Source organism: Thunnus thynnus, chromosome 21 (genome assembly GCF_963924715.1).
Source record: "Thunnus thynnus chromosome 21, fThuThy2.1, whole genome shotgun sequence".
NCBI lineage: Eukaryota > Metazoa > Chordata > Actinopteri > Scombriformes > Scombridae > Thunnus > Thunnus thynnus.
This window is the reverse complement of record NC_089537.1, coordinates 24,815,761-24,835,904: the sequence shown is the minus strand read 5'-3', so window position 1 is coordinate 24,835,904 and position 20,144 is coordinate 24,815,761. Positions and strand designations below refer to the sequence as shown.

The following is a 20,144-nucleotide window of genomic DNA, read 5'->3' as shown; positions in this document are numbered from 1 at the left end:
GACAGTCACAGAGATATTAGAGGAGAAAAATATAGTCTACAGGTGATGTTACACTGTCAGCTGCAACACAAGATGATACTGGACAGACCTGCAGAGAGACACAGAGGCAGCTGAGTGAGAGAAGTTTCCTAGCAACTACTGAAATGTAGAAGTTGCTGTGCCAAAATATGCCAATAAAAATCATTAATTGGCAGCCATGATGATGATACCATGGTATAATATAAATTTATGTATTTTTGTTTGTTTCTGTTTGTTTTAGTTATATTTTTAATGTTTGTTAATTTTAGTATCATATTTAAACTTTAAAAATTCAGATTGGGACATTATAACTGTAAGTCAAACTAGTGTTTCTCCCCAGTAAAGAAAGGCAGAGATGATCTATTCATGACATGTACTCATACATAAGAGAAAATTCTAAGTACCAGAAAATTGATGAATTCCAAAAATGCTCTTAAATCACTTGTACACACATTTTAAGAACAAATTTTTATCAGTAACACTGTCTGTCCTTAGCTTATAAGCTGGATGACTCAGGTCAAGTTCATACCAACATTAGTTTAATAAGGAGAGATTAGTTGGAAGTGAATATAACAATATTTATTGAGGTTAGCAGCAAAGAAACACTTTGGTGATTAGACTCAATCAATGAATGTAGGAGGTAGTCGGTCTGAAATAACAAAATTGCAATGATATAAAGAATGACATCAAAGCAGCATCACACTGCTGTCAATGCAGAAGAAATGGAAAAGATTGAATGGGAGGAAAACAGGAGGAATAAAGGCAGAATGTGAGAGAAAAGATCATGTCTATTGAACTTTCACCAAAACTTCATTACTGTATGGAATAAAGGAAACCTCCTGGTTTATTTCATTTAGAGTCTTAAGGTGCCAGCAGGGTCATCTGGCAAAAAGGTTGACCCTGACTGAGTACTTGGTAATGTGAATGACATACTGTAGTTCTACTGTTTACCTCACGGTTGCTGAGGCAGAGGATGACATGATTGTCAGCATGACTATGAACATGCAAGCTTCTACTGTATTTGCTCATTTTTATGTTTCACTCATCAAAACAAACACCATACTTGCTACCCTTGCGGAATTATGCAAAAGCCTTGTAGGACTCCCAAATTTAATTTGTGAATGACAGTCATTTATGGAACGTGACGCTGCATGTAAGTAGTGCATGCAAATGGCTTTTGTGAAAGGGGCCCCAGAGCTGTAAAACCCTGTCTCATGATATAAGACATCTATTACTTTTTGCAGTGGTTTAGTATCTGATGAACCTGTAAACCCATCTATTTCTCAAACAGGCCTTCCTGGATGATATGCTAATGTAAGTTTGCAGGCAAGATAGCTAATTAGCCAGTCAACTCACATTCAACAGCTTAAAATTGACCAGTGTGATCAGGTGCTGTATGCTGCATGTGCATTTGTAAAGGCTAAAGTAGCATCGCTGACGGATCTCCAAAAACTTTTTTTTATTCCTTTCAGTAAAAAGAATAAATTAACTATACTTTTGACTGCAATAAGGGATGTTTTTTGTGACTTCAGTTGGACTTTTAAAAGACATAATGTACTTTTCATTCTAATAATTATGCTTCCCCCATTCCTTCCTCTGTTTTTACTAGATGACAACATCCCTTCAATAGGAATGTATTGATTGATTGGTCAGCTGATCTGACGAAACCAGCTTTACTGTAATATTAATTATATTAAATGATTGTAATACTGTAGATTGGGAAAAAATACCTTTGGAAACAGAAATAACAAATGCAGCTCAATGGTTATTCATATTTATCCATGAAATAACAATATTACATGTGTGTAGAAGCTGAATCATGAAAATGCTGTAACATTCTTTATTTTTCTCTTCATTAGCCAAGAAACTTTTCATTTCTTCCTCTTTACTGGTGGTCTGTTACAAGTGTATCATAGCTCATTCGGAAAAAATTAGGCCTAATTAGGCTAATTATTTTTAACTGTTCCTGCTTAATTATTTCTACACGTTTGAAAATTGAGACGCTGAGAGTCATGTGTAATAGCTGTCTGGAGTGTGCGAGGATGTCACTCTGTCCTCACGTCCTTTCCTCACATCTCCGCTGAGAGGAGTAAAGACCGGAGGAAGAAGGGGGGAGGGAATGGAGGAGCCACGTCAGCTGACTGGAAAGCACCCACAGAACATACATCACTGTTAAGAAATGACGACAGGTTGATAGAAATAGAAATAGATAGAAATAGAAAGGTGGATGGATGTGGCTCATGCTGTGTGAAAACAACTCTCCCACCATATGTTGTGTTTATTCTCACAGATGTTCTCGGCTGCATCGCCTTCATCAGCGCTGTAATGTGGCTGAAAATATTTTGGAGAATAACTCAGCATATGGGAGGAGATTTATGCAACCTGATTCACTCATTTCAGTGTTGCTTGTGCCTCCTTGCTGTGTGCATGCTGCCTGAATTGAAATTTATTCAAATAGTCTGACACCCTCTGTTTCTAGGCTATACTTCAGTTGTTCAGGATGAAAGGAAAAACATTCCCTTTCAGAATTCTTGTCTTGTCATCAGGGCTGATTCACGCCTGACTTCACTTAAAACCTGCAGTTCTTCTCTAACTTCTCCCTTAAGGCTATAGCAACAATGAACCGAACTTTGGGCAGTTTTACATTTACACTCCCAGACTTAAACATGCACGGTGTTAAATCAGATAAGCTTCCACGAACCTACAGGAAAGCGATCAGACTGGAGCTTAGTGGAGATGTAAACGTTTTTGAAGAACATGTTAATACTTTTGGATTGAAGCCATTGTAGCAGTTTTAACATAGCCATGGACAATACACCACTGTGATTGATTAGATTAGAATAGATTAGATTAGATTAGATTAGATGTTCTTTACTGTCCACGAGGAAAATTCATTTTGTCCAGGTCAGTATCATACTAACAGACAACACAATAAATAGACAAAATAAATGGCATCACAGTAAAAAAAGACATGAGGTATGATTCTAAAAGATCTATTAATTCTAGGAATGTGCATCCAGATCCAGCAAATCAGGCGGTGCAGCCAAAATGCCAGTTCCCCCATTCATTTGAATGGGGGTCGTGCGTTTCGGCTGCAGCTGTTTTGGCCGCTGCGGCACCGCACCGGACTGCGGCCGGAAAGTTGAGCCAGAGTCAACTTTTGGAGAAACGCAGCCTGACGTCACTGCGGCTGAAGGCTGCGATGGCCAATCACAGCTGGGGATCAGACTGATCAGAGCTGTAAACTCTGCCATGAGGGAATACAAAGACATTACTAGTAGAAGGGGAGGATATTTCTCTTCAGTTGATAACGTTAAAAGTAAAATTAGACGTTGCTATCGGCCTCCCAACTCATTATAAAAATAGGCGAGAAAAAGAGAGAGAGAGCTGAAAGCAGCTGTGGTCGAGAAGAGAATGTGAATGAAGAGAGGGAGCGCTGGTGGTGTGAAAGCCAGTGAATCAGACCAATAAAATGTTATTTTCTGATTGTTCACAGCGGTTATGTTCTAGAGCACAAATAAACATGCCCACGACTCCGCTCACACCCTGCGGCTGAAAAAAGAAGGTTTGGTCTGAATACAGCCTTAGGCCGTATTCAGACCAAACCAGGTGGTGCGGCGAAAACATCAGTCCACCCATTCATTTGAATGGAGGTAGTGTGTTTTGGCTGCGGGCGCCGCGCTGGCCTGGAGCTGGAAAGTTGAGCCAGAGTCAACTTTTGGAGAAATGCATCCCAATGTCACTGGGGCTGAAGGCTGTAGTGGCCAATCACAGCTAGAGATCAGACTGATCAGAGGTGTAAACTCTGCCATGAGGAGGAGAGGAGGACATTACTCTTAGTTTGATAATGTTAAAAGTAAAGTTAGACTTTGCTGTCGGCTTCCCGACTCATTTTAAAAAAGACAACAGAAAAAGAGAGAGAGAGAGAGAGCAGCTGTGGTCAAGCAAGCTGGAGAGTGAATGAAGAGAGGGAGCGTTGGTAGTGAGAAAGCCAGTGAATCAGATCAATAAAACATTATTTTCTGATTGTTTCACAGCGGTTAAACAGAAACACCACCACACATCTCCGCTCAACAGATCACCTGGTGTGCAGGCTGTGGGGACTGGCTCCTAAAAAGTAATTAAAAGCAGCTGGGTGCATTCCCCTCTCGGCCAATCACGGTGTGATGATGCCCTTTCCCTTGGGCTTAAGAAAGGTGGAGAATTGCACACCCAGGTGATCCTACTGCAGATCTCATTTTAGCAGATACTGTCAGCCAGAAACTCTTGTCTGTTCGGACCTTGTTGAGACTTTTTTTGTTGTCTTTTGCTTTTCTGATTGAGGGTGATTTTGAGTGTTCTGGAGTCTAGTTTGAGTCAATGTTAAAACAATCACCTTTCAGCTAGGTTACCTGCATTAGTGTAGGTCTTTATTGTTATTCATGCATGCATGAATACAATAATAAGTTTTTGCTTGCCTAACGATAGCCTAATGCCTGTAGACCTGTTATTTGCTTATTTTCACTTGAAACTTCCTTCATAAACATTTTTTCATCATTATTGAAGAGGCATTTCTTCATTATTATTAAAGAGGCCATACTATGCCCCTTTTCCACAAGTTAACACAGTTCCCTGGGGTCTGTAAAATGTATCTGACATGCTTTGGTCAAAATAGCACAAGGATCAAGCAGCACAGCAGCCTTCTCATCCTGTCTAAACAGCCCCGTTAAGAACAGACAGTTTGAGTGTAAATACATTTGAATGGAGTTCAGATCGATCATTGTAGCTGCTCCATCCACACTCAAAATAATGTCATCTAAAGGCATAAATACTGCAGCAACAGTATTGTTTACAACATTGAAATTATATAAACTCACAAGCATTTAAGATGTTTATCACTGATGACAGCAGCTGAAGTAGTGTATAACTCCAGTGTTAGCTACGGCTAGGCTGAGAAGCCAGTTTGAAGATAAATCCACTTAATCCTAAAAGTTTAAAAAACAAAGTCCTTCCGTCAGTAAACTGCTCTGGATCAGAGCAGAATCTGGTGTTTATTCCTCCAGAAGACAGAAGACAGCAGCAGCAACCACGCAGGACTCTTGGGCTCTGCTCCTCGGTTGGCCCTCTCCTGTAGAGCTTGCTGGGGCTCAGCAGCCGTCCCCCAGTCCAGCCCTGCGATACGGGCGAAATTTTGTGCCCTTAGCTTAGCTTACGTCACCCCATGTGACGTAAGAAGGGGCAACAAATCTGGATGGCTTGTTTAATCACATGAGTACAGAGCAAGCCAGCCCACACCAAACTGACTTAGTGGTCTTATTTCACAGCTTGTGTGTTAGTAGGAACATCAGAGACCCAAATACATACACACAAGCACTAAAAAAGTGAGTTTTTCATAATATGGCCCCTTTAAGGAGTCATTTTTTCATTGTGAAGGCACTTGTGAGGTTTGTTTCTCCAAGTAAATATTTTTTGTATCTTTATGTGTTTGGGAAGTGGTTCTCAGCTGAAGTCTGGGGAATCAGTACCGCTACACTCTGGTCATAGAGCCGCTGGAGGGTTGAGCACTGCTCCCCGCAGAGCTTGGACCCCAAGGTGATCACCCTCCACAGTTTGGCCTTGTTGTTCTCTGAGAGCCCCTCATACTCAGCCAGAAAAAAGAAGGTGATGAGACTCTCTATATGGCAGATGTAAAAGCTGTGGAGGATGGGAGGGTAGTAGGAGGTAGATCCACTGCTGGTGCTGTGCGATCCATAACACTTAGTTGAACAATCAATCAATCAAACAAAAACACATTACGCTCTGACCGTCACTGTCTCTGCTAACAGAGCAGCGCCCAGGAAGTGCATTGGCCTTGGTGGGGCATTATTTAAGACCTCTAATCATTTTAACTAATGAATCCTTAAGCTAAACATGTATTCAACTTTTCTGTAGAACAAAACAATTTAAGAAAGAGTCAGAGGATGAAAGAATGCAGAGGGAAAATGAATCTCTCATGGCATTGGATTTAGACTGATAAGGAACTGAGCAAAATAGACAAAAATAAAGGATGAAAGAACACAAAGCAAACAACAGTCTGTGGTTAAAGCGTCTTCTGCTAGGCTTTTAGTTTCTTACTAGGTAAAAGCTTTTCACTCTAGAGAGGGAAAGTACTATTCATCTTAAGGTCAATCAAGATTATTGCAACACAAAGTTTAAACATTTCTTATCACATCTGATCACTGTGGAATTAAACTCTGATATGTGTTTTTCTTCAATAACTGCCTAGCTTGTTGTTTGTTGAATAAAACTAAAAATCATTCAAGCACACATTTGACATTTTATCCTGAATCACAAAGCATAGAATCATGTAGCTTATTCCTCTGTGCCAAAAAGCTTCAGTGTTGTCCAAAAACTATTTCTGATATAACATCCAGTTGTTATTTGAAGTACCGTGTAACTTCAGATGCTGTGCACAGCACACCACATGTACTGATATAGAAGAAATGCCACTCTATCACACTTATTTTGTCAATTCATTGTTTGGTCTATAAAATGTCAGAAAGTTGTGCACATTCCCTTTTTGTCTGATAAACAGTTCAAAGCTCAAAGATGTTCATTTAGTCAAAGAGCTTTTTCAAACCTGAGTTGTTCAGTCCAGTTGAATTGAGTTGAACATAGCAGTCGTACTCAGGCGCGGACCAAAATAAACCTTCAGAGGAGGTGGCCTTGGTTTGGTCACAAATTAATGCTGGAGCGGTTCATTTGTGGTGGGAATGTGATCTGACAACCATCTCACACAATTAAAAATGGAGCTTTGCATGCTGGGATGCAAATGAGTGAATTTAACAGTTGCTAGTAGCTAGCTGGAGAATGACCAGAAACATCTGACCAATGAGAGGAGAGAACGTTCTCATGTGGCCTTTAGTGATGCATTTTGGTTCACTTAACGTTTTGTGTGTAAAAAGAATCTGAAACAGCAGGAAAATATAATAAGTTTAACAACTGAAACACACCGTAAAACACATCAATGAGTCAAACTGTTACACTGGGTGACATGTTCCTTCATTACCATGAACACACACACTGTCATTTATTTTGACTCAATCCTACACACACTATCCTGCTGCCACAAATACTCGCTAAAGCACCAAATGTGTATTCATCCGCCACTGAAAATAGTCTCAAACAAATACATTATTTCCTCCTGTTTGAGGAAACATGGAATATTTGATCAAAACTACAGTGACCAGCTGTTTCAATCAATGAGCTTGAGGCTGAGAGCAGACTAAGACATTTTTGTCTTTTCATTTGCTGAATTTGTTGACAAAAAGAAACACAGACTTATCCTTGACATAGACCAAAAAACATAAAACACAGAATAATAAAACACTTCTCTTCAGACCTTTCAAAGACATTTTTTCATTCTTTTTTTGGGGTCAGAATCAGGTCAAACTGTCCTTCAGATAAATTCGAGATAACGCCAAATAGTATCGAGCAACTGTTAGAACAAGCATGTAACCAAACATATTCATCATAAGAGATGGAAGACAATGATTTCCTGACATCCAGTTTGTAATAAAAGCATGATAGTGCATTAAATGGTGATATAAAGATCAATAAAGAAACAGAGGATCTGGGAAATCAGAGTGTTGAGCATGTTCTTGTACTTTCCAGATTGAAGCCTGCAGTAAGGAGGCTGAGAAGATCGATTCCCTCATCAACTATGCCAGCCCCACACTGGTCTCCCACGTCCCCCTCTCTGCCTTCCTCACCGCCGAGATCAAGACCTCCTCCATAAACTCCTCCGTGGGCACTTCACCTTCACCTCTGCCCCTCGGACTGTGCTTCCTCCTGGGCCTCCTTATGGCTGCGGTCCCTGGCCTCCAGCAGCTCTGAATGCTTCTCATCACCTCCCTGCCTCTTCCTCACTAACTGAGTGTTCCAAAGTACCCCCCCCCCCCCTTTCTCCTCTCTTCTTAGGATGATGGGGGTGTCATGAGGTGAGTGTGTTCAGGCGGCTGCAGAGCAGGAAGAAGCGGCGGCGAACGTCTTTCGACAATCATTCCTATTGACTCACCTGCGTGTCAAACAATCAAGGCGGTGGAAAAGCTATTATTATGGAAAGCTTTTGTATGAACAGTATTATTCAGTGGATGAGTTACTCACTGGGTTTTCCTCCAGTGAAGTGTGTGTGTATATGTGTGTGTGTGTGTGTGTGTGTGTGTGTGTGTGTGTGTGTGTGTGTGTGTATGTATGTGTGTATATGACCTTTTAGAAGCATTTGACTTCATACCAGCAGTGTTTATCCATAAGTCCCAGCAGCAAGCTCTACTCTGAAAGCTGTTAAATTTCATGACTCACTCTGTCTTGTTCTCACTTTGTGTATGTGTGTGTATGTGTGTGTGTGTGTGTGTGTGTGTGTGTGTGTCTCCGATTAGATTTCAGAGACAGAGGAGGACAAAACATCCCTGTCTGGCAACACATCTGTCTCTCAAATTACGCAAAATTCCCCTGCCCACACACACACACACACACACACACATACACACACACACTCACGCAACAACCAGATTGGTGTCACTTCCAGACTTCATTGTTCAGTGTAAATCATGTATGAGATGGAGTTTGGTCAACATTTAAGTGACACTGTACTACAGTGCATAATGTATATACATGTGAGGTGTTTCTAGTGTTTTGAACCTCTAACCTCAGCAGTGTTAGTGCCATGCTCATGGACTGAGCCCGCTCAGATCAAACTAATCCAGCCTCCAAAGTCAGTTGTAACTACTGACCAAAAAAATACAAAAAATATAAAGCCTGAAATTTGACAAGATTAAAAGTCTGTCAAAAAGTTCAAACATAACAGTAGTCCAGGCTCTGTGTAGTGAAGCAGCTCTGATGGAGGATGGAAGACAATCTTGTATATTGGTTAAATCTCAGTTTTTGCTGATAACATGAAGCTTTTCTCCAAAACAAACCTGGCAACAATTTACCTGATGTGGTGTTCAGAAAGTCTCATTCAGTATTTTGTGAGTATAATCAATACTGTACATAATATACACAAAACGTAAAGGGATAAATGTTTAATGGAGCAACTTTATAATTAATGCTATGTCATAACTGTTTAACAGAATTGACTAACTAATTACTTTTTAAGGGCTGTGCTGGTGTTATTTTAGCCCATTATCTACAAGTCATGTGTTCTTCACATTATTGCTGAGCATTTTCCAAAACATAACATCATTATGAAGATGTGTTTCCTACTTTTCAGCTCATTTCAGAACAATATCAGGGCTTATACTAACAATTATTTTCATTATCTATTCATCTTGATAATTTTTTCAATCAATTAATTGTTTAGTCTATAAAATGTCAAAAAATTGTGAAAAACAGCCAACACAATTTCCTAGACCCCCTGATGGTAATTTGCAACAGACTAAGTAAATATCCCCCCAGGACAAGAGTTGATGAGCATCTGCTGAAAGGCACATATTGTCAGAAAATCAAATCCAAAACAGGCTTTTACAACATGAACAGTAAAATGTTTAGTAGTTTTTTATGAGATTTCTGTTCAGCAGGATGTCAGATGTCAGAGCCTCCTTGAATGCACCAATAGGAGTTGGAGCATAACCACACAATGATTTAACTTTGATACAAAAATAAAAAGTATCCATTGCGATAGATTACCCATCTCAACTTTTTGACTCTACAAGTTGATTTTTATAGTGTACTGAAATTCAATTAGACCAATGGCTACTTGGAAGGTAGGAAGGAAATCCTCTAGATCCTCCATGCCCTGACTGTATGCTTTGGAAAATAGTCGGCAGGAATATTAAATATACATGATTTGCAGATGAAAGGGTACTCCAGGAATTCAGTGTTGCATTCATAGAGTTGTGAGAGCTGACTTTTATTCCCTAGTGTTGGATCCTACAATTCCCATAATGCAACTCAGTTGAGTCCTTTAATTAGATTCTCACTGCCTGGTAAACACCAACATCTTTAGAAAAAAAACACACCTCAAGATTATAATGCAGGTCTTAAGAAGAATTCAAATTTGTAATCAAACCCAAGCTTCATCAAGTCTGAGAAAATAATCCTGATGATGTCATAGTGATGTCATTAGGGTTATTTTCTCAGACTTGACAAAGCTGATCCAGAGCCACAGACAATATAGCTGTTTTCACAAGCTGAGTAGTACTCATTGTGACAAGTGTTCTTTATGTGTAAAATGTGGGAGTTCCCCTTTAATTTGCGAAAACATGTCAAATCAGCGGTATGGTCCTTTAAATTCAGTATAATTTCTTTGTATTTGTTATCTAACAGGATTAGAAGAATAATCAGAAGAGCTATCAAAGTGACTTTAACTAATGTATTCTTGTGTGGTGAGTGTTAGGGAAACACTGCGCTGGAGTATCTTATGAGCACCACTTCTGATAAAGTGCTACCAGAATGTTTTCCAACAGCAGCTGAATGGTCCATTCTGATAGAAAACAGCAGAAACCCCGGGATCATCATTCCCTTTGTGTGAGGCCAGTAGCTCTGAAAAGCATTAAAAGGGATGCTTCCTGTCTGTACATATGAACTAGAAGCCATTTAATAACAAAAGGACAATCAGCTAGTTGCTACCCACAATCCACTTTGGGTAGAGAAGATTTCCACAGTATGCCTTGCATATAGTGTCTTACATGAAGTAGTAATGATAATGCAATAACTTTATATTTGTTAAGAAATGTCTCTATATTTGATATGTATCTGATAATGGATTGAGATAATGATCACTATGTGCCATGTTTTTTAAGCAAATAGATGTTATTCTTTATTGCATGATGACAATTATGAAGTGTTTTTACTCCAGAATGTATTAGTGTGTTGTCCTGTCTCTTTGTGTTTGTCTATCTGCCTGTACAGCACAATGTGTCCCAGTCTCTACCAGTATTACTGTGCTAGGCAGCTCTGTAGCAGGGAACCCTCACCACGGCTCCTCCATCTATTATTATTTGTATTATTATTATTATTATAATTATTATTAGGAATATGGCTATTTTTATGTTTGTGTCCTCTGGGGCCGACATCGATTCAGTTATGTTTCGAGATTTTGTATGTCTTCAGTGTTTAATTTGATTTAATGTCACATCGGGAAAATAAAACTAAATATGAATATGAGAAATATGAGTTCTCAAACTGAAATTTAGCTGAAGTTGTAAGGACTCCTTTATGTGAGTTTTCTGCTTTCGATGAATTATTTCTCAGCTAAAAGAATAGTTCAACATTCTGGGGAATACACTTACTCACATACTGAGACTAAGATGAGAAGATTGATATCAGTCTCATGTCTGTGTGTTCAGTACAGAGCTGGTGTCTGGACATGGGAAGCTTAGCTTAGCCTGTCTCTGTCCAAAGTTCACAAATCACACTAAGTAACACTTTGCATCATGTTTGTTTCACCCGTTCATAAAAAGAAGTCTGAAAATGACAATTTGTGATTTTATGGGAGGTTATCTGTCTTAGCTAACTAACAGTAGATGATAGATGAGTACTAACTTGTAGAAATACAGTTACTCAGGTACTTCCCCAGATCCAATACAGAGCAAAACAGTAACCCTAAACTCTGATAATCTGATTAGCATCCAGAACTGCTTTTAAACAGACACTGACGCAACATTTGTCAGTCCTAAACCAGCATAATAATGTAGTTAGCGACAGATACGTTAACTCTCGGGCTTCTGCAAGTAGTAACATGCTAGTTAGCTGGGCATGCTCATGTTAGCGGTTTATGTTAGAGCAGACCATTTTTTACTCTGTTACACTTTTGTGCTTTTGGAAAGGTGACTGTTAAGTCACCACCCTTCAAACTCTTTTAATGCCAAGTATCAAAGTTACTGCACACCATGAACATGTGGAGAAATCCAAATCTTTACAGGCCTGCTGTGCCTAGTTACTGCTGCTAAGCTATGATTTGACAATAGCTGTTTGGGTGATGGGTTTAGTGAGGGTAAATTAGTTTAGTTTAGCTTTAGAGGTGTTGATATGTTTATTTAAGAGCTTCAGACAGAGCCAGGCTAGCTGTTTCCCCCTGATCCAATGTTTATACTAAGTTAGGCTAACCCATAGACTGCATGTAAAGAAGGATGTAGCGAGGTGTGATGTCACTCATAGGTTCACATTGGAGCCGGTTTGAAGCCCAGAGTTGCTGCGGGACCATCTTTTCCATTTGGAACCAGGACCTTCCAAATAAAGAGTGCAGGGTGTTGCTTTTCACCTTGGACCCAAGCTAACTCTAGCTTACTGGGAAGACTGAGCGCTGCACACTTGGGCTAACGTTAGCCACTTTAGCTAAATTGTGCTAACAGGACAGGTATCGTAATCAAGTAGCATTAAACTCAGTGAAATATTGCAACAATAGTAACACCCACACAGCAGTCATTAAAGCTACTATAAGTCTTTAAATCTTATTAATGGAGCAATAATTTCCAAAATGACCACCAGCACACTTATTAGACGGCCAAAATTTAGCAATTGAGACCATAATGACTTGTTGGACTTAATATTTCTAAAGAGAAGTTGAGGCTTTTTGAATTGGAGTCAGTTGGAGCATTAAGTGGCCATCAGTGGTATTGCACTTGAAGGTACTTTTGCATTGGCTTCAACCTCAAGCTGTGGTAGTTGCCACCTGGACTAACCACTGATGGATTGATATCCATCTTCTTATCTCACTCTCAGAAGGAGAGCTAATCAGTGTATTTCCCAAAATGTTGTTATCATTTTTTGTTTATGTTTTACTGAAAAGCTAGCTGCTCTCTGGACGCCAGGGGAGAACAGTGTTTTTAGCAGGAAGCTCATTTCTTCTGTATCTCCATATGTTGTAAATGCAGTGTTATGAAGTGCGGTCAGCTGTCCTGAGCATATAAAGCCTCAGGCAAGCTGGAGGAGTCAGTCCAGTCAGCTGAGATGAGCTAAATTATAACACCCAGGACTGTTGTCACTCATACTATATGTTTTGGTTGTATCGCGTCTGTTTCCTCTGACCAAATTGTCAGTTTGTATGGCTCATTATGTGTTGTTCTTTCCTTTGCATTGTCAGTGTGTTAACTCTGTAAAAGTGCCATGAATTTTAAAAAAAAAGAATTGGAAAAAAAAGTCAACAGGATGCATATTTTCATGAAATATAAAAAAGCAATACCACAACCAATGATGTGTTGTTTTTTTTACTGTGTGTTTCATCACGACCTGCTGTGAGACATTTTCAGACAGCAACACCAGCTCAGCTCAGCCCTCACACCTGAAATCCAAATACAGCCAAAATGTTGCCTCACCACTGAAAACCCAAAGGTTGGACTTTGTAATCAGATTCAGATCTAACGTTGAAGCTTCTGATGCAAGAACAAACAACATTCCACACCAATCGCAGTTACTAAGGTGCTCGGAGGATGGCCTGAAGGCTGGAGGGGCACACGAAGATCTGTTCTGTTGTTTCATTTATTAGAAAAATTACCAAAGCCTCTCTGTTCACAGCTCAAAAAATTTGAAAATGTAAACTATGTGAAGTCAGAATGTATGTTAATCTAAACATACAAATACAACCTGAGATTATGTTCTCTGTCTCACACAGATGAGCACCTGAGGTGAATGATCAGTGATGTAACCAATCAGGTTGAGGTCCAGTCTCTGCTGCACACTGTTTCAAGCTGTGCCAATTTTACAGAGCAGGGATCATGCAGTGTTTGCGAACACAATCACAATGTGGAATCAACAGTCAGGTGTCTATATGAACAGTGAAAGAGGTTTTCCTCGCTGTTCATTTTTTTTCATTTTACTCCACTGTATGAACATTTTTAGTTGTACAACTTGACAGCCTTTTAATACAATGCTGGTACAAAATACAGTTAAGCAGGTGTGGGCTTTAGTGTGTGCACAGTGCATGCTACATGCTGTCAAAACTGTAGCTTTTCATCCCAATGTTGCAACAGTTGACTTCAATGATTATTTCAGCTGTAAAGGGATATTTCAACATGTTGAGAAACATGCTTAGTCCCTTTCTTTCATAAAGTGAGATCAATATGGAGCAGGAGACAGGACATGATTAGCCTAGCTTAGCATAAAGACTGGAAGCAGAGGGAAACAACTAGCTTTGCTCTGTCTAAAGTTTAAAAATACACCCACCAACAAATGTAAAGCGCACAACACATACCTTGTTTATTTAATCTGTGCACAAACAGAAAATTAAAGTGTTAATTTGTGGTTTTGCAGGGAGTAACATGCTGAAAATATTTCTATGTCACCATGAGGTAAAAGGCAACCAGCATAGATGCTACATGGAGGTATATGGTGGATTGATCAACTTTTTTGTGACAGAGCTGGAGTCGGGAGGTGATTAGGTTAGCTTTGCATAAAGGGTGGAAGCAAGGGAAAACAGCTCACCTGTCTCTGGCGAGCAACAGCCAGGCAATGTGACTTCCCAAAGTCTTGCCGTCACTGTGAGGTGTCCAGACAACAGACGTAACTCCACCTGACACCACAAATTATTGTTTTTACTTTTCAGTTTGTATAAAGATTAAACCAATGAGATATAACTTGTTAATTAGTGAGTTTAAAAATGTTGGTAGGTGTATTTTTCAACTTTGAAAGGGCTTTTTCCCCCTGCCTCCAGTCTTTATGCCAAGCTAGGCTAACCACGTCCTCACTCCAGCTCTTAACTTACTTAATTACTTATGTAACACAAAGGCATGAGAGTAGTGTCCATCTAAAAATCTAATTCTCTTTTTCTTTGTGATATGAATTGTGTGCCAAGCTAGTGAATACAGAGAAAATATTTTATTGATGAGGTTTCTTGCTCCTTGGGATGTTTGATGGATTTTCAGAAATAAAGCAGAACTCTCACACATTTTTCTAGTTGGATGTCAAGATGAGTTTCTTGTATTTTTTTGGTTTTTATTTTTGATCAAATGTTCCATTTAGGAGGTGAGTAAGTGCACAGAGGATCTGTGCTGACACAGTCTAGTCATTTATGAATTCTGTACTCAAACACAATCCTTTAATCTCTGTCGTTCTCAGCACGACTCTGAAAGGTAAAATGGAAGTTAGAGAGTATACTGGGTTCAGTCGACAGTGGGTGAAGCGAGCTAATTATGTGCAAAAGTGCTCTGGTGACATTAAGAAAATGTACTCATTAATGTGGAGATATTTTTTGACATTTAATGTATGACTGTATTAAAAGAAAAAAATGAGCTTTCATTTTGCCCTCATACGTCCAATGTTTGGTCATCCAAATGTTAAGAACATGAGGAGAAGATCTAATTGAGGGTCTCTCTCTCTATCTATCTGAGGAGTTTTATATATATATATATATATATATATATATATATATATATATATATATATATATACACACATATAACTGAAAAAACTATCTGTCTCTTTAGCTGCTAAATGCTCCACTATGTTTACATCTCTGTCTGCTGTTTGGTGCTGGGCAGGTGGAGTACAGTTGGTTTATGGGTTTATTAAAGCCTTTTTCACTGAAAACTGCTTCCTGCTGCTGCTGGAACAAGCTTGATGAGAGCAGCAAGACTCAACCAAAACAGTAAAGTTGCACACTGTTAAACCAAAACACTGAGACTGAAAGATGATAGACGATAAAACAATTTGTAGAGGTGGGGAACTGCAGAGTTAGTGATAAATCTCTGTGGGTTCTTCACTATTAGTGAATTGTATTATTAGTGATTGTATTAGTGCCACCAGTACATTACCAAAGATAAGACTGTTATCACCAGGATGACCGTGGACTTGACAGTCATCTTGACAGCCGGCCTGCTAGCTCCTGGTTTTGCCCGGCTAGTAGGTCCTCACATTTCCGAAAACAGCAAAAGAAATGTTCAAATAGGCATTATTTTAATCAACACAACAGTTGTACAGTTGTAGGACATAATTATATTGCAGGTTAAGCTCATGTCCCTCACCATCGCTGCTGCTTTATAGGAAATTAATGTTGACATACTTGTCTACACAAGTCCACACAAGTAACATTCCAAAACACTGAAGATAAAACGGGCAGAGAAAGAACACTCCGGGGGCGTTTGGACTGGTCTTGGCTAAATGTGGATTTGGAATTGGGACAGTGCTTGAGCTGTGACTGATGATGTTTGACAAGTCCAGACAAGAATACAGATTGAGAAAGACCTGAAGGCCATTTCAATGGACCATGGCACATATGATGTACCAGACACTCTGTGGACATCAAAATGTGGCCAGAAATTAATGTCTTAATATCTACAGTATAGATTCTGGTTCTATAAAGCTAGATCCAAATCACTGCTGGTCAGCATATGACCCAATGATGTTTTGATTGTCAGTGGACAGGTTTATATAAATGTTTTCTATGTTTTTTCCTTTAAATGTTTAAATGTAAATGAGAGAGTGTTAATATGTGGTATGTTGCTGTGTGCTTTAACATAAATAGAAACAGAGCTCTTTTAGATATTATAGTAGAAAATCATTTTCAGAGATTGGAGTTCACAAATACATTTTGTTGAATCTTCATTGTTGAATATTGGAATAATCAGCCACTTATTCAAGATTTCATGTTGGATGTTTTCTGTGCTAACACCCAATTAGATCATTTGTTTTTAAGAGGAAACAGATGTGCTTCCCCTGCACTGTATCAACCAGGTGCTCTGCCTCTTGTATATGTGTACTTTTCCTGTTGATTGTTGATTGCATGGTGTGTCCTTTAATAAGACAGTTTATTGTTGACATAAATATTCTGATGACAGCTTTACACTGAAACATGTCAGCAGATTTGTCAGTCCATTTGGTGAAAATAGAATCCACCAAAACGATCAAGACATGAGCTGATTTTCGTGTTTTAATGGACTGTCTGCTGAATTTATTACTTGACTTCTGGCTTGGCTAAAAAAATGTGCTGCTTTCATGCTGGATTTTTGTATGAATTTTACATTTTTATTTCTAAGACATATGTTGTGGATTTCAAAATATCATCAGACAGCATAACTCTCAATAGAAAACAGCAAAAAATGATGTTTTACCTGAATTGTTAAGTCATGAAATGTTAAGTCATGCTGTCTGTAACCTAACAACCTGGACACAATGAATTTGTCCTTCTGAAAACATGGAGTGACCAACCTCACAACCCTGTTTTTTCCAGGGTGTTCTGCTGCAAACAGTGTCAATGTTGACTCCTTGAAATAAAAAAAACATTCTCTCCATCTCAAAAGATGTGAAAGGACTCTGCTAAAGGTGGAAATATTTCTCTTTGTCACAAATAATTTTCTATCACCAAGTATTTAGACATACGCAAAACAAGTTTAATTTATTCTAATTCCCAGTCTTATTCTGACTGGGTTCAAGATATGAAGATATAAGAAAGAAAATCCCTGAACCAAATGATACTGCGTAGGAAATTGATTTCTTTCACTGCATTGTTCCATAAATTGATGTTCTCGGTCAAATATTTTGGTGAACCGAGCAGTTTCTCCTTGTGTTTCTCACCCTGGTGGATTTTGTTGTAGCAATTTCACAGTGTTCCCAGATGGCAGCAATTAATTATTCAACTAACATCATAACCAAAAGATATGATGGTCCAAACTTCGAAAACAAGACCCAAGCTGTAACAAGCAAGAATCATATTTTGAGCTGTGAACACATTATGCTTTAACTAATGCAGCAGGATGTGGTCACATCTGCAGATAGTTTTCTTTGGTCTGAATCATAGCAATTGAAATCTGGCAAGAGTTCATAAACAGGTTGTTTATTGGACAGTATTTTAGGACAATGGCAGCCATGTTACCATTGCAACATCACATGAAATTTCAAACCAACCAAGTCCAAAGTATGGCTTCTCTGGAGACCCAAATAAATACAAAGAAATATAAACAAAAGTAAGGCATAACTGAGTTCGACAGCATTTCAGCAGTGCAAATAGACCATAGTCCATGTTTGCAGAGATAATCCACACACCTACAGTATTAGGTAGGTGTGTGAGTAAAGGATGAAGTCCATCTCTCTCGCAGTAACTGTGGCATCCATGTTTAAAATCTTTGTTCAAAGTCCAAATTCCAATCTGTTGTGGAGAGAAAATACTAAAAGCTTAAGCAGTCAAACAACAATGATTTTGCTCTCCTAAAAATGCATCTAGCTAATTATCACATAATGTGCATGTGAGAGAGTAATAGTGACAGCTTACATACTGAGGGTCACACCAGTTTTCATCCAGGGAAACTCTTGTGTATCTCATGGCCACTGGTGGCTTGTGACTCAAAAGCAGTATGTGCACACACACACACACACACACACACACACAGACCTGTGTGGACTAAACATGACAACCACACAGCAGCATGGATGGCCTTCCATGCTGATAAGAGCCTGAGATATTTTCATATAAAAAATATACAGACATACAGATTAACTTGTCCTCTTTATCATTTACTTCATGACCCTTGAAGTAGTTGCACTGAAATAAAGTTTCTAACACAAGGGTGCTTTTTTTGAAACCTCATAACTGAACTTTTAGAAGTAGAGATGTGGTTGTGGTCAGTATGGTGGCAACAGCCAGTTTGCACTGAATACTTTCATAATGAAGTGAAGGCATCACTTGATGAGGGGTTTTTCTGTTCTTGAAAAAGAATTGTTATTTTAGTGTAGTCAGTGTAGTGCAGCCCAGGCTTATCTGGGTCCAGGTTAAAGTAAAGCTTGTGATGATGATGTCCCTCTCCACAGCCATGTCCTCCAGCCTCTCCTCCTGGGGGCTCCTGAGGCGTTCCTATGCAGGCCAGATGGAATACATAATCCCTCCAATGTGTTCTTGGTCCGATAAGCTGAAACGGATGCCCAAACCGCCTCAACTTGCTCCTTTCAATACTAAGGTTTTCTATTCCAAGCTCCTTCTGATATCCAGGCTCTTCACCCTGTCCCAAGGATGAACTCAGCCACCCTGCAAAGCAAATTCATTTTGGCTGCTTGTACCCGTGATCTTATTCTTTTGGCCACTACTAAAGCTCATGATAATAGCTGAAGTTTGGAATGTAGATCATCGGGTAAAGTGTGACGTCTGTAACTTTATCACTGCCAACACCACGCCAATCTGTGTTGGTCTCCCAGTAACTCAACCCCAACCCAGAGGGAGTAATCCATCATTTTCAGGCACAGTATGGACTTGGGGGTGCTAATTTGCATGCCAGCTGCTTCGCACTCAGCTGCAAACTGTTCCAAGTGCATGCTGGAGTTCGTCATCTGCACAAGCAGGGGTGGACAGTAACGAAGTACATTAACTTGAGTACTGAACTTAAGTACATTTTTCAAGTATCTGTACTTTACTTGAGTATTCTTTTTTTTGGAAACTTATGACTTTTACTCCACTACATTTGAAAGACAAATATTGTACTTTTGACTCCACTTCATTTCTATGAAGGTTCTTGTTACTTGTTACTTTGAAGCATAGCTTTGAAGTCTATGATGGCTATGGCAGATACCTGACCAGAGCACCCATAGCCATATCTGAAGTCCATGTTTCAGATTTTTGAAATGAAGAAAGATTCATGTAGTTTTTTTTTTGTTTGTTGTGTTGCTGTTGGGCAGTTATAAAGCTAGATGTGAGTAACTGGGATTTTAAGGTAGGTTGGTTGTTTTATTTTTTTTTTATTTTCTGAGGAAGCTGCATCTACAGCAATCCCACTGTGCCTGATGCACACATGTGCACAAATGCACACGCACACACACACATACTGTTAGCTGTATCAGAACACTGCCATGCTGTTATGTGGGGGTGAGGTGGGGGGTGTTAAATAAAAAAATGAAAACGACAATGGCTGTCCTTGTGTCGATTTAATTGTGTTTGTATAGGCTTTGTAGCATATTCTATGAGCTTTTTTTTGCTTTTTATCCTGCAGGTTTTACAAGCAAGTCATTGCATTCAGTAGGTTGTTTCAGAGTCATTAGATTCTGTGAATGCATTGTGGCAACAGTACAACAATGCGTTGACATTAAAAAGAAAATGTACTTTTGAATACTTAAGTATTTTTAAAAGCAAGTACTCAAGTACTATAACTCAAGTAAAAATTTGACTGAACAACTTTCACTTGTATTGAAGTGATATTTGACCAGTAGTATCTATACTTTGACTCAAGTAATGGAGTTGTGTACTATGTCCA

At 39.1% G+C, this 20,144-nt stretch overlaps 1 protein-coding gene across 1 annotated transcript in view; it reads left to right on the top strand.

Annotated features, from left to right (window-relative positions):
* Positions 1 to 13,168, top strand: part of reck (reversion-inducing-cysteine-rich protein with kazal motifs) — a 98,486-nt gene extending 85,318 nt beyond the window's left edge. Inside the window, exon 21 of the mRNA XM_067577551.1 lies at positions 7,651 to 13,168. Coding sequence (XP_067433652.1) covers positions 7,651 to 7,872 — 222 coding nt within the window. The 3' untranslated portion in view covers positions 7,873 to 13,168. The remainder of the gene's footprint in view (positions 1 to 7,650) is intronic.
* Positions 13,169 to 20,144: the final 6,976 nt, after the last annotated feature.